At 43.9% G+C, this 24,558-nt stretch overlaps 1 protein-coding gene across 6 annotated transcripts; it reads right to left on the bottom strand.

Annotated features, from left to right (window-relative positions):
- Positions 1 to 1,441: 1,441 nt before the first annotated feature.
- Positions 1,442 to 22,831, bottom strand: znf185 (zinc finger protein 185 with LIM domain). 6 transcript variants are annotated; one of them, XM_083652391.1, is made up of 31 exons: positions 22,676 to 22,831; positions 21,549 to 21,614; positions 21,216 to 21,327; positions 20,972 to 21,076; positions 20,592 to 20,618; positions 20,166 to 20,225; positions 19,998 to 20,045; positions 18,994 to 19,074; positions 18,815 to 18,895; positions 18,550 to 18,612; positions 16,667 to 16,813; positions 16,078 to 16,569; positions 15,282 to 15,362; positions 14,530 to 14,604; positions 14,130 to 14,204; positions 13,738 to 13,812; positions 13,435 to 13,518; positions 13,000 to 13,056; positions 10,831 to 10,899; positions 9,703 to 9,747; positions 9,414 to 9,464; positions 9,198 to 9,263; positions 8,922 to 8,990; positions 8,717 to 8,782; positions 8,300 to 8,398; positions 7,641 to 7,736; positions 3,409 to 3,489; positions 3,235 to 3,303; positions 3,008 to 3,073; positions 2,593 to 2,698; positions 1,443 to 2,026 (listed from the first exon to the last, which is right to left on the bottom strand). In XM_083652391.1, the coding sequence occupies exons 2-31, from the start codon at positions 21,556 to 21,558 to the stop codon at positions 1,925 to 1,927; spliced, it is 2,658 nt and encodes an 885-aa protein (XP_083508517.1). In that variant the 5' UTR covers positions 21,559 to 21,614; positions 22,676 to 22,831; the 3' UTR covers positions 1,443 to 1,924. The 6 variants fall into 6 exon arrangements, with proteins under 6 accessions (XP_083508521.1, XP_083508517.1, XP_083508519.1 ...); XM_083652392.1 differs by having other exon boundaries at positions 1,444 to 2,026; positions 10,831 to 10,881; XM_083652395.1 differs by lacking the exon at positions 14,530 to 14,604 and having other exon boundaries at positions 1,442 to 2,026.
- Between the last annotated feature and the right edge of the window lie 1,727 nt (positions 22,832 to 24,558).

The raw sequence follows: 24,558 nt of genomic DNA, 5'->3' as shown, positions 1-24,558 counted from the left end.
ATTGTATTCAGTAGAGATGTAAATAACGAGTCATTTAGTAACGGAGTACTAATCTTCTCGAACCGAATAGTATTTGATTACCCTTTTTTCCTTCTACCAGTGTTAGTAGATGAACTAATGTTAGACTAGCTAACACATGCTACAGTATCCAAGGTTTACTCGGCGACTGTTTAATATCGCCATCAATAACGTCACTTTGCGTTCATACAGTGTTAACATACAACATTTCCTTGGGAATAATATCTTGATGGAAATAAGATATTTGTTGTTCGTTTGCATTATCTGAGTCTTACATTACAAATGGGTAAATGAGTACCCAGATAATTGTTTACATCCCTAGTACATGACACTTTTAATTTTCTGTAGTTAAGTAATGGGAATCAGATGTTTTCCAATGTTGTCCTACAATGTCAAGGGGTTTTATTTCCATAACTAGGGTGCCATGATTGTCCTTGCTCCACCTTGCATTAATATGAACTGCATAATAAGTGCAGTTATTCCAGGGAGGCATGTTCCCGTCGGAGGCAGGCAGGATTTCATTGGACTGGACCACTGCCAAAGACTTGTCCTTTCTACCAAGGGAACTCTGCTTAGCTGTGTGTGAAGACCATCATGACTGCAGCCAAGTTCCTCAGTAGCTCGCTGGTGTCGAGCCAAAGTCACATTTATATAAAACTACTTCAGTGATTATGCAAAAAACAAAACAGTATTGTTACACTAAGGCCGTGTTCAGACTAGGAGGCCAAATCTGATTTGTGAACTTTAGTGACCTATTAATGACTTTATCCAGATTGGTTTTATGAGTCTGGATGCTCCAAGTCTGATTTGTGTCACTTGTCCCAAACCACATTATGGAGGTAGTTTCCAATCTGCTTCAAATGTGCTTTTGACTGATGTGTCTTCAGTGCGGATGCGCAGATCCACCAAATCTGATTTGAACGTCACACGCAACTCGTCATCAAATGCTTCTGCGCAGGAAAACCACGTCACCAACGTACGTATTTACTGATGCCCACGTTGTTACCATAGCAACCCATGCAGATAGGCGGTCTGGACACACAGATCCGACTTGAGAATCATATTTGTGGCAGTGCGGACACTCCCAAATCGGATTTGGGAAACCAATCAAGATGATGATTAATGACTTTATCAGCCAATCGGATTTGCCTGTAATGTGAACATGGCCTAAGAGATGGAGAAAGGCAAATGTAATGTGTACAAAGTTAAGCACAGCTCCCCAGTGGGAATTCACCACTTTTTAGTAGCTCTCAGGAAACGCTAATGTACATGATTTGTGTGTGTGTGTACTCTGTGTATATATATATATGTTACCCAATCCTAAACTTACATGTGCAATAATTTGTAAAGCATGCTTTGCTTCTCTGAAACATGTAGCTGCATAACACTTTTATATGTCTGCTAACACACCATGTTTATACCACATATTTGTACCATGGTTATATAAATCATTTTATTTTGTGAGCAACAACAGTGAACATAATTTTGTATCAAGGAAAACAAAGTAAAAGTAACATTTTGAAACAAAGGCATTGTCTCGCATAACTACCATTGCTAAACTTACCATGGCGTACCCAACTACCAGTTTTGGTCTGTTCACAGTTCTTTCTTTTTTAGCGCATATTGTTGTAGAGACAACTCCTTCATAGTTTACCGAGGCAGACACAGCTTTCACCATCGGGCACAAAAACGTGCAAAACAGAAATTGGACATTTAATATAAGAATCAACATACATAGCAACAAAGTAACCATATTCTTGACCAGTCTCTTTGATCACCCCAAACCAAAGAATAATGCCTAATATAGTCCAAACGTTGTGAAAGACCAGTCCTCTCCTGGCATATTATGCAAATGAACAGGAAGGAGAGGAGACACGGGTAACAGGCTGTTGAAGAGCAGTGGTGATCAGTCGAGGGATTTGGAGTAGCAGCTCTCACAGTGGACTGTCCCACCGTGGAGGAACATGTTGTAGAGAAGGTCTCCCATGAGCAGACCACAGACACCACACTGAAAGATTGTGAGAATATAATTAGAGAGAAAGTAAAGACTAGTGTACTACAGTGGTATAGCACCCACCCACTATAGCTCCACTGCTGGTTGTGTTTACACATTTTATTGAATCGAAGACACCATGACATTTATTGTACAGGCTTTTGATACATGGATTGATAGATAGTATGAAACAGCTTAACAGAAGCTTTATGTGTTAAGTTTGTTCATAACATATACAGGGTTCCCACTGGTCCTTGAAATCCTTGAAAGTTTGAATTTGAAGGGGGAAAAATCAAGGCCTTAAATAGGCATGGGTCCTTGTATTTGGAGACTAAACAGTTTGTTCATAACATATACAAGTCTTTTGTGTTTTTATTAAAGAGGAACAAACATTTTTGTAAACACTGAAGTAAGCAGACTTGCATTTTGAGAAATTACAGTTACAACATAATTTACAAATCCAGGTAAATCCCATAAAGGTCCAAATGTGAATATATATATATGACACTGATGATTCCAAATTGTACAGTATGTTCAACACAATGTCAGTTGAGTAGACGGGATGGGGGGGGGGGGGTTACCTTGAAGCAGGCAGGGTGGCAGTTGATTTTAAGGTGCTCGATGGTGATCTTGGCATCACTGCCCACCAGCTCTCCGCAATACGTACAGGTGGTTGACGGGGAACCCCTGAGGAGCAACAGCGAGTGAGATGACAGCAGAAGGTGACTCAGAAGAAGTTAGTCAGGGCACTGAGTGACTCAGATGTGTGGAAAGAACCTGCAGGCCTTTCTGGCCTGCGTGAAGAAACTGAATAAGTGTAAACAATCCAATGTCCTCGTTTAGCCTCCTAACGATCAGGCTTTAGTGGTGGAATATCTGCCTTATTGCTTACACATATCTCCTTTCTGCAGAGCTGGAAACAACAAGTCTGGTCGGCCTCATGGCTAGAGAGAGAGAGCTATACCTGTTTGCTGTAGGGAGTTGTGTTGTTATTACCTGGAGAAGGTGGAGGGACTGCTGTAGGAGTAACTGGAGGAGCTTGATGTCAGATAATCAGATCCGCTAAGGACACAAGAGAAATAAGTAATTCATGACGGCAATGCTGCCGGCCGCTTCAGTGGCAGATTGTGCTGAAGTAGCACAATTTATTCAGCAATATGTTTATATATATATTTTTTTACCAGGATTGTGATTTCAATGTGTAAATAATTTATTGGTCTTACCTCCCATCTGTGGCGTTATGTAAGGAGAGCTCTGTTGCATTGACATACTCCTTTACAAACACAAAGCCCCTTGAATGGAGAAAGGTGAAGCGACCCAATTAATATGCTTTTTTAAAATACATATTAGTTCTCACTTTTTTTTTTTTTTTTTTAATTCTCTCTTTGGTCACTCACTTCTTGGACTCTGGCTCTGGTGTCTGGTCTCGCTGGGTGTCCTCTCTGTCCAAGGTGCTGGAATGAGTTCCGGTGCCGTTGCTGGAGAGAGTACAGTAGAGCAGCATCGTTAGTGTTGTCTGTCGCACCGCTGACAGCAGTGTGTGACGGGTTACGCACAGGAATAAAGAGATCCACATCTGTGAAAATGTAGCTCGCGAGATAATCACCTTCTCCCATCACTTGGCAATAGCACGCTGCTTAACAGGCTGTGCTTCGACAAAAGGACAACTCTTAATATACACATCATTAATTTGACATCTGGAGAGTCAAAGCACTGATAAGTAGAGGGGAAGGAGATGAGGGCAAAGCCAAAGATGATGGCAGACAGGATCTTGTCATTCAGAGGTCTCAGAGGTCTGTCTTGTCTCAGAGGTCTGTCTTGTCATTCAGAGGTCTTGTCTCAGAGGTCTGTCTTGTCTCAGAGGTCTGTCTTGTCATTCAGAGGTCTTGTCTCAGAGGTATGTCTTGTCTCAGAGTTCTGTCTTGTCTCAGAGGTCTGTCTTGTCTCAGAGGTCTGTCTTCTCAGAGGTCTGTCTTGTCATTCAGAGGTCTGTCTTGTCTCAGAGGTCTGTCTTGTCATTCAGAGGTCTTGTCTCAGAGGTATGTCTTGTCTCAGAGGTCTGTCTTGTCTCAGAGTTCTGTCTTGTCATTCAGAGGTCTTGTCTCAGAGGTCTGTCTTGTCTCAGAGGTCTGTCTTCTCAGAGGGCTGTCTTGTCATTCAGAGGTCTGTCTTGTCATTGATTGATTGATTGATTGAGTTCTTTATTGATAATGAATACACAGTATATACAATATACATATATACATACACAGGCCCACCATTATCAAAAGGATAAAAACGCAATAAAGCTGACAGCTTATTTCCATTGCGGTCCTCATGATGACTGTTATAAAATGTGTACTGTTGTGTGTATGTCTGGATGTGTGTAAGTGTGTGATAGTGTGAGTGCCACAAGCACTTGTCAGAGTCTGAGGGTGATGCGTGGGTGTGCCTGCCACGCAGGGGGGAGAATGATATGGGAAAGTGGGGCACAGTGAATAACCAATAAAAATAAGCATAAAATAAGATAAAAGACAATTTGTGCTATTAAAAAATAAACCCATCAAATCCTAATAAAAACATACATTAAAAAATAATCAAATAAAATAATTAAAATAAATAAAATAAAATAAGATCTCATAACATATAGGGTCGAGTGAGACACCGGCTCAGTTACTGGCTGGCCGACAACAGGTCGCCCCCCACCTCAGACACCTTGGCTACCATCAAATCCATCCTACATGTACCTATACTGGACAATATTTTATAATATACTATAGCATTACATATCATTACCATACAATATTATATACTATATAATAATATAGATATAATATAATATATAATATAATAATATAATACCACAATATAACACAACACATTAAGTCCAGGTTCTGTTTCTCCTGATCCAGTTCTTGACTTTACCTTTGAAGGAGGGATAGGGGCTGATTGTCTTAATCTCAGCTGGGAGACTGTTCCAGGCTACTGCCGCTGAATAAAGAAAGGAATTTTGGCCGATGCATCTTTTACATTTTACTGGGACCAAATCTGTGGGGCTCCCTCTAGTGCCGTGCCCATGTACGTCACTGACCTTGGTGAAGTAATGTCTAAGATATTTTGGGACAGCATTGTTAACTATCCTGTGTACCATGCCGAGTTTGATTTGTGTTACTCTCTCCTCTACTCTTAGCCACTTGAGGCTGTCGAAGTGAGACTGTAGTAGGTGAGTCCTAGGATTCAATTGTAAAATGAGTCTGACTAATCTATTTTGTGCTGTCTGGAGCCTGTTTTTCAGTGACACTGCGATGCCGGTGTACCAGGAGGAACATGCGTAGTCGTATTGACACTGAACCAGTGCTCCCGCTAGGATTTCCAGAGCGTACCTGTTGACATAGGTGGAAATCCTGGAGAGGAATTTCACTCTCTGGTTAACCTTTTTGGCTACCCTCTGCGCCATGCTCTCTCCTGATAAAGTGTTGTCCAGCACACAGCCCAGATATGTGACCTCCTCCCTAGCTGAGACCTCTACGTCTCCCACCACCACCCTAAACCCCGGAGACCTCCTCAATTTGATGGTAGAACCAAAGAGAATGGCTTCTGTTTTACCTAAGTGGAGGGACAACCTGTTATCAACCAGCCAGCAACTGATCCTGAGTAGTTCTCGGCTGAGTATAATTTCTACCTCCCCTTTATCCTGGTGTGAGACCAGTAGAGCCGCATCGTCCGCAAAGAGAAGCAAGTCACATTCACAGGCAGATTTCATGTCATTGACATATAAAAGAAATAAGACTGGACCTAAAATGCTCCCTTGAGGCACCCCGCAAGTTGGCACTAGTGAAGATGACATAATGCCATTCACTTCCACCACTTGCTTCCTCCCCCTTAGGTATGACTCTACCCACCTTAGCGAAGCACTGTTAAAACCCATAGCCTTCATTTTGAATAACAGTATATCATGGTTCACGGTGTCAAAGGCTTTTTGTAAATCTAATAAAACCATTCCACAATATCTACCCTTGTCTACTTCTGTTCTGATTTGGTCTGTCAGGTACAGCAAACATGTGTCTGTGGAGTGAGATATTCTGAACCCCGACTGATACTCATACAGGATGTTGTTTGTCAGGATGTTGTTTGTCATTCAGAGGTCTGTCTTGTCTCAGAGGTCTGTCTTGTCATTCAGCGGGCTGTCTTGTCTAACCTAGCTAGCATACAGGAGATGCAGGTAACCTTAGATCCAGACTGAAGGGCTGAACGGACACAGCTGCATTCCCTCAGGGCTTTGGCCTAAATCTCTCATTAGACCCACCCTCGAGCTGAGACGGCTCTGTTACAGCCACAGAGGCAAAGGAGTCTAACAGACCTACTAAAAGTGTTCAAATCTGCAAACGACCTATATAAATTATATACATGATTTCAAGTACACTGATATCCTTCATTAGATTTGCCTCGTCAATGAGTGATTAAGGGGCACATTAGTTTATTTATTACTGCAGCGTTTCTCAAAGTGGGGTCTGGGGACCCCCAGGGATCCTTGAGGGGCTTCCAGGGGCTCCCCAGCTAAAAGGGGGATAACCTATTTTCACTATAATACCATCCATAAGTAACACAATGTCAGAATGTATGACTATTTTGATCATGGATTTCATCCACTTTCTGTAATAAAACATCTAAGAGCAAAAACCTTACATGGCGGACCCTGGGACAAAATCGTATTAACTGGGGGTCCGTGGTCTAATTTGTGTCATTCTAGAGGTCCTTGACATGAAAAAGTTTCAGAACCACTGCATTACTGTATCTTTGCCTAGATTTAAAATCCCAAAAGACACAAAGTACATCCTTTAAAATACAGAGAGCTCCGCTTAAAAGGCCTTGACAAAAAGTAAGACAATTTGAACAGATCCAATAGGAGAAAATGGTGTTACATAGAAAGTCTATTCTTGCATTGCGCCGTGTTCGATGTTAACAAGCTCATAAACTCACCGATCCATAGCAGGCTGTGGGTCACTGTGCGTCTCGCTGGGAAGCAGACAAAGTTCTATTGGACTTTTACTAACAGCCTGCGGCCGGCGCTCAATAAACTGGAGTCAATCCAGTGAAACAAGACGGCTACACTTTTTGTACAAATCCGATCTCTTCCTGACTCGCACTTCTAGAGGGGTTTAGCAACGAGCAGAGATTTGGACTTTCCAGTTTCATTCACCGAGGTGTGGTCTATTCCCTTTGTACTGAAGCATCGCCTCATCCTGAGCCCTCCTCCCAGTCATTGTGATCAGCGGCATAGTGGAGGCTAGACGCAGGTAAACACAGTTTACCCTCCTCTTTAAGATGTATTCTCTCTGTATTTACCACGACAACCCTGATTGGGATAGTAACCATTACCTGTCTCCCACTCCATTCATAGTGTCTATCTACCCTCCAAGTGGTATTTACTATTAGAATAAATAATATAAAGTTCAGAAGCAGATTCTTCTTCTTCTGAGCCATGAAGACGTTTCAAGCCCAGCTGTAATTTGCTTGCCTGCTTTACTTGCTTTCAATTTAAACCGTCGACAGCCACTGAATTACAAGATATTATAATCACTTCTTAGTGAATTTTTTAATATAATGTGCTTTAATCTGCATATAATGAGTGCAGCTACAGTGGCGATACCTTTCCTTCTCCTCCTCTTCCTCCTCCGCATTAGCAGTGGTAGCATGGACAGTGGGTGACGTCCATCTATCCCATGGGGAGTCGCTCTCAGAGGACCTTGAGTACAAACAACATCTTGTTATCGTACAACAATCGTCGACAGCCACTGAATTACAATATATTATCATCACGTCTTACTGAATTTGTAATAGAGAGGCAAAGTGACCGCCTACTTCCTGCTTCAGCACTGTACCAGAGATTTTCATCCGCCATTTATTTTCCCATACACATTTTGTAAAATGCTTATAAAAATAGTTTTACTGGTTCAAACCAAACGGTACAGATATATTTAGAAACAGAAGAGATCGCATAACATTTCACTGCGACCAAAACGTAAAGAAAATGCGGGTTTAAAAGAAAATATTTTTTGCGATGTTGGTTTTTTAAGTTTTGGTCCGAGTGAAATGTTCTATGGTCTCTCCCGATCATAGCGTTAGCTGAACCGTTTGGTTCGACGAAGTAAAACTATTTTCTAAGCATTTTACGAAATGTCTATGGGAAAATAAATGGCGGACGAAAATCTCTGGTACAGTGCTGAAGCAGGAAGTGACGTTCCACTTTGCCTCTCGATATAATGTGCTTTAATCTGCATATAATGAGTGCAGCTACAGTGGCGATACCTTTCCTTCTCTTCCTCCTCCTCCTCCTCCTCATTAGCAGTGGTAGCATGGACAGTGGGTGACGTCCATCGGTCCCACGGGGAGTCACTCTCAGAGGACCTGGAGTACAAACGAAACATCGTGTCATTGTAGCACAAGAACAAAGACGAAGAATGCACACTCTGTACACTGTACGTTGCAAATGGCCGCAAGGGGGTCTGTTTACCAGACTTGCGAGGGACAGTTGTAACAGATATATTATCTGACCTATTTTCAGAAGCACCAGTGCACAATGTCTTCTGGCTCAATGAAGCCGAGCGTTCGATGCTGGAGAGAAGCCCAGTGACTTCACCAGAGTCAAAAAGGGAATTGGGTTACGGGGAAATAATGAAAGGGGGGGGGGCGGATACTCAGCGTTCGAGTGAAAAGGTGACTTACTTTCTCTCAAACGTGACCACTGTCTGTTGCTCCTCGGCACGGCCTGCGGGCACGACGGCCTCGTGGCTGAGAGGAACATACATACAGGAGAAGGCTTTTAAGCACATCATCTACATGGATGGATGAAGATGAGTGAAGCATGTTCACGGCGGGGCCGGGAGAGAGCGCGTAAAGTAAAGAGAGTGAATCTAAAGTGTGCCATCACCTCGCCTCTGTGGCGGCGCTCTCGGGCGCGTCGTCGCTCTCCCACGTGCGTGTCCAGGATCGCTCGGTGCTGAGACCGAAGAGAGAGAGAGAGAGAGAGAGATGATGCACAAGTTATGACAGCTCGAGCATAACAGAAGAGAGAGGGGGGGGGGGGGGGGAAATATGTAAAGTTTGAGAAAATGGATTCCATTGGCTCAGACTCGTCCGTTTCCTCTCCGTCTCTCGCTCGCGCGCATTCATAAACACAATTATGCACCAGGCTCGGGTTTAATACCTTTTGGTGTCAGTGTTGATAGTGATGACGTCCTCTGCAAGGGATTCCAACGCACTACCATTCGTACTGTCAAACACATACATAAAACATTAGTTTCTCACTAAAGGCTGCAGGGGCGCCTACACTGTCACATTATATATCTATAATGATACCATTATGACTGAGTGTTCGCTCAATCCCGGAGAAAATAGCTGCTTAATTCCAACTGATCCTCACTTGATTGCAGGACTTGGCTCGTCCTCCTCCTCAGGGGAAGCATGTGACACGCTGAAGAGGAAAATCAACATTAGCATTACAATCACTTTTGACAGCCAAGGTATGTCAGATATGATCGTGGCTGACAACAATGCTAAGTAGTTATTACAGCAAGCAAGCAAAAAAGTGAAGCGGTCGTAACGATCGTATTCTAATATTAACATAACATAACAGCATAGCGCTATCAGTGAAACAAACAGGCGACGACGATACAGAGAGTAATATGAAATTTGCATTCTCACTGGCGTACCTGTTGATGGACTGGGCTGAGAGGGGCTGCAGCAGGTCGGAGGAGCTGGAAGAAGAGAGAGAGGGAAAGTGGGCTGATAATCAGAAAGTGCTGCATTATGCATGGCGAGATGCGATCTGGCTGGCTGCAGAACAGTCACACTGCAAAGCCAATGGCTGAGTTTCCCAACAAAGAAGCTTCTTAAGAGTTAAGAAGCTTCTTAAGGAGTTAAGAAGCTTCTTAAGGAGTTAAGAAGGCTCCAAAGAAGTGTTTCCCAAACGCCTTCTTAACAGAAGAGAAAAATAAAAAAAATAGAAGGCTCTTAAGAAGCATCTTAACTGGAGCGGCTCACTAGATGGCACTCTGAGCCCAGCAGTGGGCCACGACTCAGTGGTTGAGAAACACTGTTGTAGAATAACCTAATCATGGTCATGTTAAACTTTATTAAACATTATTTATTTCAGACATGGACTGCAGTTCAAATTGCTTTATATACACAGCATACAACAAAACAGAGAAACACTACAGAATTTAAGCGACCTTGGGTTCTGTGAAAGGTGCTATATAAATCCACAACATTATAAAAGGAATCCATTCTGATTAGAGGAATATAGCCTACGGTAAAACATTTAAAACACAAGTAACCATACATACAGGGGAGATTTTCAAGTGTTCCCTAATTTTAAACACTAAACACTAAAGGGTGCATGAAAGAAAGGAAAAAGGGAAAAACACAAGAGGAACAGTGGACACAAGTATCTCCTTTTGCCTGACGCGGCTGGATCTGCCAGTGTTTTGTCATTAAGAAGGTGTTAAGAATGCCCCAGACCCTTCTTACAAAACCTTCTTAACGAAAGATCATCTTAGCGCTAAGAAGCTTTTGGGAAACGCAGCCTTCTTAACGGAAGATAATTGGAAGATAATTTTAGGCTAAGAAGCAATCGGGAAACACGTTGGCTTCGTTGGCTTCTTACGGGAGCCTTAAGAAGGGTTAAAGAAGCTTCTTAGCGCTAAGAAGCTTTTGGGAAATGCATGCCTTCGTAAAGAAGCAATTGGGAAACGCGTTTGCTTCTTAAGGGGGCCTTAAGAAGGGTTAAATTAGCTTCTTAGCGCAAAGAAGCTTTTGGGAAACCCAGCCAATATGATTACCTGTTAGAGGATGTGCTCCCTATCGGATACGGATCAAACGGATCAGCCGAGCTGAAAAACAATTTCACACTGATTTCACTCTCAATTGTCGGCGTGGTCCCCCAGCCGTGTGTCGGGGGAATTCTGATCACATTGATTCATAATGGAAAGATTTTAATGCACTTTGAATGGTAAGTAGAAACGCACAGAGGCGCCCCGGCGAGGACAAACACAATCAAAAAGCAGAATCTGGATGTCTTTGACAATTAATGGCAAGACAATTCTTTTTGCGGTTTGATAAAAACAAGATATTTCAGAGGGCCTTTTTTTCTTCTTCACCTAAAATGATCTCTGGGCCCAGTCAATACCAATCACACACACACACACAGACACACAGACACACAGACACACACACACACACACACACACACACACACAAAGTATCGCTATCAGTTTCCACTGTCCGTATTCAGACGTTTCAGGCTTGTCTCAGATATTATAGACATAGATACACTGTGAGTTTATTGATTTCATGAAACTTTCTTTGCTTCAAGACATTTGATTGAAGAAAATGCCACCCGCCTTCCAAGCTCAAGATCATTCTCGGAACAGTGACATTTCTCGAAAAGTGTCCTCGACACCGCTGGTGTGTGTGTGTGTGAGAGGCAACAAGGATGGAGGGGGGAAAGGAGGCAAGCAGAGGTCAGAACGATGCTTCTCATACACTATTTACACTATGCACTACTCCCCAGTCCATTAAGAAAGCTTGAATTGAAAACCACTGAAATATCTAGGAGCATCTTGGTGTACACTACTGCAGGTGTGCGTGTGGGTGGGTGTGTGTGTGTGTGTGTGTGTGTGTGTGTGTGTGTGTGTGTCTGTGCGCGCGCGTGTCGGTAATGATGGCAGTTTTGGTGGTGATAGTGACTGTCTCTGTGGGGCTGGTGGGCAGATTGACACTGGCAGAGTTAGTATGAATTAGGGGTGTCAAAATTAATCGTTTAATCGGATCGTTGACAGATAATCACTGAATCGTTTATGTTTAAATTTATGTTGACATTAGAATTGAAAGCACTTTCTAAGTAAAAAACGGAGTTGATATTTATCTGACTTCAAATTCATATTGTATTAATTGATGAAAAAGTAGCCATGTGCAGTAATAATATAGAAAATTGAGGATGTGATACTTGGAGCTGCGATACTTTGAGCTGTATCGAGATGCATCGTGATGCATCGTGGAATCAAATCGAATCGTTGACAGATGAATCGTAATCGAATCGAATCGTGAGGCCAGTGAAGATTCACAGCCCAAAGTACGTATGAGCAAAGTCTGTTTGAATAGCACATACACTCACTGAGCACTTTGTGAGAACACTTAGAACACACTACTAGTACTGGGTAGGTATCAGCTTTCAGCTCGGTGTCTACTGGCTACCAAAGTGCCATCCGCCTCAAGGTTCAACGTGTTGCCTTCTGAGATTATTTTCTGCTCACCACGGTTGCAAAAAAATGATCTGAGTTACTGTCGCCTTTCTGTCACCGCCAACCAGTCTGACCTCTCTCACCAACAACGATTCCATCTGCAGAACCACTGCTCACCGGATGTCGTTTTTCTGTTTTCACACTATTCTGTGTAAATTCTAGTTGTGACAGTTGTGCATGCAAATCCCAGGAAATCAGCAATTTCAGAAATACTCTTGGAAAAAAAAAAACTTTTTAAAACTTTTTAAAGTGCCGTTTCAGTGTTGTGAAGGGCTTTAAAACCAGACTGGAACATCTCAAGAATGCCATGAGAATCTAAAAAAAGATTGTACTTGTGTGAGCACAACTTTCTCTAAATCTTTTGAAAGGAACGGGAGTTTGGAGATTGGTCTAAAATGAGAAAAGACCCAGGTGTCCAGGTTGGGTTTTTTGATTTCGAGGTTGCACCACAGCAGGCTTAAAACTAGCGGGAAACAATACCTGAGGCAAGACTGCGATTCACTATTATTATTATTATTTGGATGTCGGGTCCAATTGAGTCACAAACATCTTTTAAAAAAGTCGCGGGGGGGAAACACATCTGATGAATAAGCAGGTATGTGTACACAGGTGTTCCTATTGAAGCGCTCGGTGAGTGTATTTCTCATTCCAGGATCAGCTCTGTATAGATGGCATTGTTTTCAGAGACGGCCTGTCATTCCCCTCTACCTTTGTGTCTCGTCGGCTGTCTCATCCGTCTGCGCCTCCTCTCGCTCGGTGCTGAGGCTGAGACACAAAACAAAGCCCGCATACTAATCAGTACAGAACATTCTCTTTCTAATTCAAGTCGCGCGCAGATAAGACGCAGCGTTCGATTTCAAAGTATCCCTCTCGGGGGGCCCGCCAGGAATTCGGGACTTTAGTTTGCCTCCGACGCCAAGGCAGGGGTTAAATTAGAACGTTGGAAGTGATGGGAGCCTCTGATTTGGATCAAACATCGAGGTATTGAGGGGGGGGGTTTATAAAATCGTAACACCTCCGGGAACCGGAGCTGTGATGGAAGTTTTAGAAGGTTGCCGAGTTGCTCGCCACCCGTCACCCCTTTAGATGAGCTTTCAAAGTGGTAATGGAGAGGAGCGCCGAGGTGAAGTCTGTCTCTCTCACCTGCGCGCCTCTGCTGTGTCGATGGGGACCACATCATCAGCCAGGAAGTCCAGGGCGCTGCTGGTCTTTGCTGGCTCTGAGAGACTGAGGAGGCACAAAATACACAACGGCACTCACACACAGCGAGCGCAGGGTTTACGTGCAAAAATCCCTTGATCCGATATCTAATTGCAGCGAGGTAAGTGAAGGTAATGATTGAGCCGGCTAGCGAGAAGCAGCCTATAGATTTTTCACTGATTGAAGGGATCATTCCCAGTTTAACTTGGTATTTGGGTCTCGGGTGGGAAAGAGCTCTTCCTATACCTGTCTGGTCCACTCAGCAGATCCTGACTCCAGCGGCCGGGGCTGGGGGGAATAGGCTCTGCCAACTCCTCTGGACTGGAAGGAGGGAGGAGGAGGAGGAGGAGGAGGAGGAGGAGGAGGAGGGTAAACAAATGCAATGCAGGATTCAGAGCAAGAAGAGGCCAGTTGAGGTAGAGGAGGAGAGGGTTACGATCAGAAGTCCAACACTGCCACCTTGTGGCTGGCTGGTGGATAATATTCAGGAAAGGGGACAATTGCTAATATTTACATTACATTACATTACATTACGTCATTTGGCAGACGCTTTTATCCAAAGCGACTTACAATAACACTGGGATATTTGGATTGCTTAATTGAACAATTAGTAGGAATGTATTTTTTTTTTTACAAACCCATCAGTGAGAGCCAGAAGATCATCAGTTATCACTACACAGTTACTGAGCGCTGGGGTCGGCTCCGGTTCCACGCTGCAGAAAGAGAGGGGGAAAGCGTCACCGCAGCCGCTGTGGCACGCACAATCACACATGTATGCATGTACACACACACACACACACACAAACACACACACACACACACACACACACACACACACACACACACACAGACACACAGACACTTCATCAAGTCTGTTTAGGCAGAGGATCATCATCGGCAGTCTTGAGGAATGTAAATTTAGGATGTGGGTTATTTTGAGGTTGCGTTCAGGGAAACACAATGGTCGTCCCGTCAGCCATGAGCAGTTTACTCGCCATCTCGACTATGACATGAATGAGGAAGTGTCTGGCTTCATACCTGTCCTCTGTGCCACTGTCCACCGGCCTTTGTTCTTCCTCTTCCTGCTCTTCTTCTTCCTCATCATCCTTAAAGCTAGAGGAGGCATACGCTGTTAGTGTTTCCTGGTGTGTTGAGCTGGAGAGACCGCTGCAGAGCTAATCCAACATGGCACTTACAGAGAGCGTGGATACACTGTAGGCCAGTGATACTCAACTTGCGGCCCACGGGCCGTGGCGCGCGATGGAATTGCAAAAAATAATAATAATAATATATATTTTTTTTTACAGTGCACCTGAACGCAACACGCAAGATACCCACAGTGTCCAAATGTTCATGTCATTCTGGCCAATACTCCACTTTTGTTATAGCATTTCAGTCTGGAATATAGAATATCTTTCAATAATCTATGATTTAGCTGCTAAATTGTCAAATACCGCCGGCTTGCTACCCAGGCACTTATGTATGTACTTAACCTAACTAACTATCCGGTGTGCACAACATTGTCAGACTAAACTCCGGCTGGCACCCCAAAAACCTACAATCCGCTACAGAAAAATGTATATTGTTTGTTTATTAACTGGCCCCTGGCCTTCTATCATTTCACGAAAGTGGCAAAGCAAGTTGAGTATCCCTGCTGTAGGGCCTACAGTATAGCCACGCTCCCTACAGTGTAGGGCAGCAAGTTGAGTATCCCTGCTGTAGGGCGTTACCAGGCTGACACTGCGTTGATGTGTATAGCTTTTAAAGTGCGTAATGATCAAAGCGTCTACCTGTCTGGGATCGGTGCAAACGGCACATCATAGTCAGTGACATCGTCCTCCTCCTCCTCCTCCTCCTGGGTGTCCAACAGACTGTCACAGAGAGACGAATCAAACCATCAATTAAATATCACATTAGAGCAAGAGCAATACTTAATTAACACCATTTTGACATTGATTATCTGCTCTATCCTTCCTCGCCAAAATATCTGGTTGAATTCGTGCTGAAAGTAAAGGAGTGTGTCGGACAGGGCGGTTGAGCATGTTGGCACTGCAGCTGTGAAGATAGATGTTGAACAAACGTGACATTCCAACGCAGCCCTCAATCACACCAGTTCAAAGGACGAGCAAACATGCCAAAAGGAAGGAATACAGTCCACTGACAAACACACATCTCAGAGCCAAGGCCCCGTTTAATCCTTTGTTTGAACATGGAGATATTCAAACACGGTGAGAATATTTGGGCAAACACCACGTTGGTGAGTGACTCTTGCGTTGATTCTCATTAGCTCGTTATCACAGAATCGTTATATTATACGCAGTGGTTCTCAGCGTGGGGTCCCGGGGGGACCAGCAGGGGGCGGCCTTGAGGGGGTTCCAGGAGGGTCTCCAGCTAATTGATAACCTTGCAGCGAGATCTCGGCGTCAGGTTAGCAAATTGATGAATTGTCCAACTTCATTATTATTTCATTTACAAGAAGTTAACACAATTAGAGAATGTAGAAGAAAATATTTTGATCATATCTCTCTACCTACAACACAGACAGTCATGAGATTCTGGATTGTATTATATATGATATAGTCTGACCTCTGGTTTGGAGACGGCTGTGGTTCCGGGTCCGTCTTCACTGTGTTCTCGGTGACGGCAAATACTTTGACAGGCGACTCTGGGATAGGAGATAATGGTGTGGCAGATACTGGGGCAGTAAATACAGGGGCAGGTGACAGGAGGGCAGGTGACAGGAGGGCAGGTGACAGCGGGGCAGGTGACAGCGGGGCAGGTGACAGGGGGGCAGGTGATACTGGGACAGGTTCCTGCGGGGCGTCTCCGAAGTCACAAGGTTCCGGGTCGCTCCAGACTTCTCCAACGTACTCGGGGAGTGGAGTGGCCACCTTGGTGCAGCCCGGTTTCATGTGTGCAAAGGGGTTTTCCTCGGGTGCGACCGCTGGCGTGACCTCCTCGAGACAGACGAGAGGGGGAACTTCTTCCTTTGCAGGCTCTGGAGTGCTGTCCTCTACCTGCAGCGCCGCTGGGTCGTGGGCGCTGACGTCGACAGTTGTCGTGATGCTGGGTTGGACTCTGTACAAACACACAGACACAGAGACATGGAAGGGATCCTGACCCAAGCTAAATGATTTGGAAGCAGAACACGTGGCCCAGAAGCGCTGGGACTTGCCTTGTCCGTGGTTTGGGCTCGGGCCCAGCGGCGCCAGGTGATGCGACGGGGATGGGAGGGGTGGGGGAGGAGGAGGAGGAGGAGGGGGGCGGGCTGCTGGCAGCTGCTGGAGTCTCAGTGCTCTCATCATCATCAGTAATCTCCACCCTGTTGTGCACATTTGTACAAGAAGCACACATGTACACACACATCAATACTGTATGTACACACACATGTACACACACACATCAATACTGTATGTACACACACATGTACACACACATCAATACTGTATGTACACACACATGTACACACACATCAATACTGTATGTACACACACATGTACACACACATCAATACTGTATGTACATGTACACACACACATCAATACTGTATGTACACACACATGTACACACACATCAATACTGTATGTACACACACATGTACACACACATGTACACACACATCAATACTGTATGTACACACACATGTACACACACATCAATACTGTATGTACACACACATCAATACTGTATGTACACACACATGTACACACACATCAATACTGTATGTACACACACATGTACACACACATCAATACTGTATGTACACACATGTACACACACATCATGTATGTACACACACATGTACACACACATCAATACTGTATGTACACACATGTACACACACATCATGTATGTACACACACATGTACACACACATCAATACTGTATGTACACACACATCAATACTGTATGTACACACACATGTACACACACATCAATACTGTATGTACACACACATGTACACACACATCAATACTGTATGTACACACATGTACACACACATCATGTATGTACACACACATGTACACACACATCAATACTGTATGTACACACACATCATGTATGTACACACACATGTACACACACATCAATACTGTATGTACACACACATCATGTATGTACACACACATGTACACACACATCAATACTGTATGTACACACACATGTACACACACATCAATACTGTATGTACACACACATGTACACACACATCCATACTGTATGTACACACACATGTACACACACATCAATGCATACTGTATGTAGACTAGGGTGACCAGATGTCCCACTTTGTGCAGGACTGCACAGCATTTTCATGCCTCTTCCCATGTCCCACAAATTGAGATGATGTCCCACATTTTGATTGGCTCTAGTTTCAAAAGTCAAAGAGAGACAGAGAGCAAGAGAGAGAGAGAGAGAGAGAGAGAGAGAGAGAGAGAGAGAGAGAGAGAGAGAGCAAGAGAGAGAGAGAGAGAGAGAGAGAGCGAGAGAGAGAGAGAGAGAGAGAGAGAGAGAGAGAGAGAGAGAGAGAGAGAGAGAGAGAGAGAGAGAGTTTTCTCTTGTTCCAGCTGGTCTTCTATGACAGACTATCTGTGGCTTGTGGACTGTTGGTCAGGATAAAAGAAGACATTTAAGGATGGTCATCTTGGGCTTTGGGGAAAAAATGATCGCCATTTTATGACCTTTTATAGACCAAACGATTAAATCGATTAGTCTAAATTTTAGACAAAAAATAATCAACAGATTAAATGATAATGAAAATAATCCGCAGCATTGGTAACGTGTCCCACACAAACATAGTCTTTGTCCCAGATTTGGTTTGCTGGGATTTGGTCACCCTAATGTACACACACATGTACACACACATCAATGCATACTGTACAGTATGTACACACACATGTGTACACACATCAATGCATACTGTATGTACACACACACACCAATGCATACTGTATGTGGACAAATGGCCACACAGACACAGATACACTTAATCATGTGCTTGGGTTCACAGGTAAAAACATGTTTTAAATATTTTTGACCATGAGAGGCAGCGTTTACCTTTTAGCCACAAATGATGGACTGCTGTTGACGTGTGAAGTGGCAGGTGCTGTTTCTGTAGAGCTGGAGGGTTTGGACACACACAGCGTTCACAAACACTTCCCCTAAAAGCCAAACCTTTTATACATTCCAGCCACATTCCAACTGTGAGATTGTGAATATTTTATGTTTTTGATATGCACCCCCACTGCTTTTAATACTGAGGCATTTCAGAAACTGAAATGGTAAGATGAGCGATACGGGGAGCGATAGAAGACATACATACTCATATTTCTTAGCAGCAGAAAAGACATAGGACCGTTGTCTGACTGCAGATCTCTTCAGAACATTGCTGGCTGCCTCACTCCTGCAAAAATGATTCATTAGTATGTTAATGCGATCTCTTTTCTGTACGTACGAGTATGAAATGGGACGACGGCGTTAAGCGTTTTTCTCTGGTCTCACCGTCTCTCCTGCTCCTCGGGGCTGAGCTGGCCTTCTGTCTGGACCGGGCCCTCTGAACAGGGCTTCACAACGTGAGGGGCTCTGAGGAACAGAAACACGGATGCACGCACGCAGAGTACATACATTAGGGAAAGACGTCCTCAATCTCATGCCAGTAATTTAAACGCAGTGTTGGGCAAGTTACTTTCAAAATGTAATATACTACATATTACTAGTTACTTTCATTTGAAAGCAATACGTTACTTTACAATATTGCTGTGCGTGTAGAGTAACTCGTTACTTATTACACTACTTTTGCATTACTTTCACCAAAATAACAGCAGTAGCAGAATGACATCGCCGCCCCGGAACCATCCCGAAAAAATAATTTCAATCGTCATGAAGTCAGTGTAATCCAAATGTTATCCTTTTACTAAAGAGGTCCATTTGGCCTACTTGTATTATATATTATTTAGAATAGTTCATCTATAAAGGCCAGTTAGGCAATGTTTGTACCTGCCCCACCCTGGCACACGGTCATCCCACCACTTCAGGTGGGATGAGAAAAAACACCATATAACCACACCATAGATGACGTCACACCAACATCACGTGACACCCCTGATGAAGACTGCAGAAACAGCAGCCGAAACATGTCAGGTACAAACATTGCCTAACTGGCCTTTATAGATGAACTATTCTAAATAAATAAGTTACCCTTTTCCTTTGTTATTGTCATCTATAGTGGTTATTTGCATAAAAACACACAATTTGATTAGGAAATAATTGTATCTTAATATACCTTAATATATCTTATTTAAATATGTGCTTTAATAGAAAAGAATGTAACTCAATTTGTAACTTGTGATACTTGACAAAGTAACTGGTATTACTACAATCCTATAAGTAATAAGTTATATTACTGAGTTACTGCTAAAAGTAATATATTACATGTAATATGTTACTTTTGTAATGAGTTACCCCCAACACTGTTTAAACGTGATGAATCCCCTCTATGCACTCACATCCTCTTGTAGCTCTCTGAAGGCCTCTTCGTGTAGTTTGTAGTCCCGCTATAAATAGATGCAAAATAAAATAGAGATTATATTCAATGAGGAATGTGAGAGGTTGATCAGCCGCATATTGTTTTGAGGGTAATATCTCTGTTAATGCGTATAAGAGAGGCTCTTGACCTGCAGCCGTTAGACGTGGAGGGCAGAGCAGGCTTGCTGTCTGTTTTAGTGAAAACACCTCTGGAAAAAAAGGTTGTTTCATCAAGTTATTCATTAGAAAGTAATGGCTTCATTCCAGAATTTCAGGCACAATTGCACTTTATAGCGCCCTCAACTGACTGAGTAAACCTTGGAAACAGGAACTGACAGGATTGGGAGTTTTTTAGTGTTTCTGAAGTTGTAAAGGTTTTGTTTACTCGTGCGTTGTCAGTAAACAGCAGAACACAATGGCTCTGTGCTCTCTGAGTATCCACGGGGTCTTTCAGTTAACAAATGATGATCTATCAGCAGAACAATAGTTGTGTAGCCATACTTTATACTTAAAATAAACAACAACACTAGATTGAGGTGTTTGATCATTTCAAATGTAAAGCAAGTTGTTCTTACCTGATCATGTAGCCTGAGGCTGGCACTCTAAATGGAGAACAGAGAGTGATCAGGACATTTCAGAATCAGAATCAGAATCACTTTTATTGCCACAGTATGCAAGTTACATATGTCTCTATTTGTCTTAGTGTCTGTATGCAACGTAAGGGTCAAATCAATATACAGAGATAAGAAGTAGGAAGATAACTAAAAAGACAATCACAAAGTTGCAAGTGCAATCAAATCGAGTAAATGTATACAATATGTACATGAGTGGTGAAGTGTTCTGTGGATGATAAATATGAATTTACGGTTGAATTTACATGAAATTTACAGGCTAAGTTTTGTGGGTCATTTGAAAATGCTTTGCGAGGATTCTTTATAATGAAACCAGCGTTTACCTGACTGTGGCAGGTTTGTCCACTGGGGGAGGAGTGGGTGTGGTGGGGGAAGACACTGGGCTGGTCTCAGCAGAGTTCAAGCGGCCGGCCCTCACCTCTGCTAGCCTAACACAGGACACACAGGAAGGAAGTATGGACTCGCTATTCAGATCACTGAGGAATGGGGGATCATTTTGGATCGTCGGAGCCCACTCGTTACACGTGGTGGGAGATGTTTGTGAGATGTTGTGAGATGCCCTCTCACCATGGTTTCTCCTCCTGGGGCTCAGGCTCGCTGCGGCGCTGCATCCAGCTACCGTCTCCCTTCAACTTGTTGCGTACCTTGGTGGTACGGAACACACTGGCTCTGTCCCCCTCTGACAACACAAAACACGCGTCACACACACACACACACACCATCTCTTTTGCACACAGGCGGCATCGTATCGTACCGACATCCCATTACCCAGCATTCATGAGGTGCACGCACGCCCCGAACATGTCATTACCCAGCATTCCAGACACTCCCTCTCTAGCCCCCCCTGCCTGTCTTTATAGGAGGAAACACATTGCTTCACATTCAGATCAGCCTGCTCACCGTGTGACATGATTGTTGTGGAAGGTTTCTCTCTCCTCTCCGTCCTCTGTTTCCCTCACGGGGCGCCTGAGGACAACACGGCAGCCAAAACACAAATGAAAGGCATCCGTCTCAATGAAAATGGCATCAATATGACAGCAAATAGCAATTCATTACAACGCTCAAACTCAGAGTGTCTACTCCGGCTCCATGTTGGCAGTGAGAGACATGTGTTCTGCTACACATTCCTCATGTCTCATCCTTTAGACATGCAGCTGATCCTGTCCTACCACTTTCTAAAACACACCGCTGTTACCCAACTATGGATCGATGGACACAAATGCACACCCATATATATTAATGTGTGTGTGTGTGTTTGTGTGTGTGTGTGTTTGTGTATGTGTGCACACATACACAAAACTTACACACCCACACACACACACACACAGACAATGCTTTGTGAGATTTGGGCAAAAATGGCGTTCCTTTTTCGCATATCCAAATGAAATGAGCGGACCCCCTTGGTTATTGTTGACAGTGAGGAATGGACTGTGCCCAGGCAAACACATTTCCCCAGAGGACCTGTGGGGAAGACAGGGGGGGAAAAAACGCTCACGAACCAATGACGAGTCTCCCCTTATCTGAAAGTAAACGGCAGAAGAGAGCTCATGCAAAACCGTGGAGTGCTGCCAAATTCAGAATGCAAATATAAGTTGTAAAAACTCCTTGGGCGGTGGATTCAGTCCTTCTGTAAAAACACGCTGCTGCCACAATTATATCTCTGGAGGATATTGTCAGACAGAATAAATACTCTGAGGGCACACAAAGCATATTTTTCCCCCCCACACACAATAAACGATGAATGAACAATAATACTATTAAGGCAAGCGACGAGGAGCAGGAAAGACAACTCTATACTGATGAGCAAATAGGACAAGGAAACACCCAGAGAAACGAGTGAGTGGGCAAACAGTGTCTGATCCCCTGTTAACAAAGGCAACAACAATGCATGACTGAGCATTTTCAGACGCTCTGGTTCCAAATGCTGTCGTTAAGGACAGAAAGTATGCATTGTGTGTGTGTGTGTGTGTGCGTGTGCTAAATCAAGCTGTAAATATGCTCAGAGAGAGTCAGAAGAAAGTACCTACCTAAGCTACTTTTTTTCCACTAGGTGTCCAGACGGTCTCCGGCAGAGAAACGTCCACCCAGGTGAGTTTGAGATGCCCAACAGTCTGTGACGGTAATCTGCGACAGATTGTGGCTGGCGTTGCGCTGGGAGAAAGTCTGCTCCGTCTGACAGGTGTCTCCCTCCCCTGAGCAAGCCAACAGGTACGGGCGTGAGCGCTAACAAGCCTAGCCAGTCAAGGAAGGTAGGTGGTGTGTGGGGTGGAGCTGTGTGCGTGTGTGTGTGTGTGTGTGTGTGTGTGTGTGTGCGTGTGTGTGTGTGTGCGTAACTGGGGTTGCCAAGAACTGATTTTTTGTTGACTGCATCGGTGTCTTTGTTCACAGGAGTGAGCAAGCACATACCTGCCATAGTGGGCTGACAAGCGGCTCAGTCAAAGACAACAGAGGGGGCAAGAGGGTGCACTGCACAGCGTGGCACACACACACACACACACACACACACACACACACACACACACACACAAACCGACTGACTCACTGCAATGTCTCCTGTGGGAGTGCTCCTCTCATGCTCACTGGGCACCAACACCCAGATGCACACACACATCATTAAAATGATATCGAGAGTAAATAAGGCGCACAGCCCCGCGCTAAGATCAACAACAACAACAACAACAACAACACAGGAGCCGACATCAATATGCAAAGATAAAAGCAAATCAGAGGATTTTCAGAAAAGCAGGCAACACATTCAATTCTACATTAAAAAAAAAAGATATTCCTTAGAGCCAAAGCAAATTGGAGTGCTTCCATTTGTTTTTGCTAGGAAGAGTTTAACCTTCCTTTCAAACCCCCCGGGGACAAACGAAGTCAAACCACCGCCACTGAAAGTGGTTAAAACACGTCTCGTCTTGCTGACCCACGTTTCTAAAAAGGTAATAAAAGGTTAAAGCCAGTTACGACTTTATGACTTTAAATGTCAGCTAACCTTTTGTAGCGCATAATGCAAACTGGTAGAAAATGAGAGAAGTAGGCCTGAGATGAACACAGTGTTAGCTCACTCTGTGTGTGTGTGTGTGCGTGTGTGTGTGTGCGTGCGTGTGTGTGTGCACAGTACACTTGTCCACCAATTCCTTCAAAAGGGGTTGCAAATTGCCACAAAATGCACTTGATTGGTCACATTATGATTGGCCACACTACGCACTATTAGTCTATTTGATATCACAGCATGGAAATCAGCCTACCACTGCTTCTCTCTCTCTCTAAAATAAACAAACATGCTGTGCTTATAGCCTTTTCAAATCAAAGAGGTGTAAGTGACTGGATTTCACAACACGTCTAGAGAATTCATTAGGACATGAGCTCTCAATCAAAGACATTCATTTGTCTCCGCAGAGAGAGAGAGCGAGAGGCCATTTACACCTATGTGTTTTCTGTCATCAGATTGCAATCAGATTGTGCTTGACCACTTGAAAGTACAGGTGTAAACACCCCCCCCAAGACACATTGAAGACGGATTGCAATCTGATCGGGCCAAACCACCTCCGGAGGTGGTCAGGGACGCATTGTGTACACACATTGAACACAAGTGCAAATGCAATGTGTCCTCTCAATCTGGATACAGCAAGTGTATGCGGATTGAGAGGACACCCATTTCTGCCATCAGATTGCAATCTGATGGCAGAAAACGCATATTAATGCCAGGTGTAAATGGAATCAGAGAGAGAGAGAGACACACACACACACACACACACACAGAGAGAGAGAGAGAGAGACAGAGAGGGGGAGGAGTGGATGTAGAAGAGGAAATTGGTCAGAGAGAGCCAGAGTTTCAGTCCGGTGAGCACGTCGGGCCAGTGTCAACTCTGAGATCTTTTGTCTGGCCTCATGCCTCTTGCTCTCTCCC

Source organism: Poromitra crassiceps (assembly GCF_964638095.1).
Source record: "Poromitra crassiceps genome assembly, chromosome: 15".
NCBI classification, from domain to species: domain Eukaryota; kingdom Metazoa; phylum Chordata; class Actinopteri; order Beryciformes; family Melamphaidae; genus Poromitra; species Poromitra crassiceps.
This window is presented reverse-complemented; position numbering and strand designations above follow the sequence as displayed.

Bases quoted from the DNA above. Each gene is read 5' to 3' on its own strand.
- znf185 (XM_083652391.1), bottom strand. The intron at 13,813-14,129 runs GTTTGTAAAAAA...CCCTCCTTCCAG, and splicing joins CTTCTGGCTCTCACTGATGG to TCCAGAGGAGTTGGCAGAGC. The intron at 3,304-3,408 runs GTGAGTGACCAA...TCTCCATTCAAG, and splicing joins CCAGAGCCAGAGTCCAAGAA to GGGCTTTGTGTTTGTAAAGG.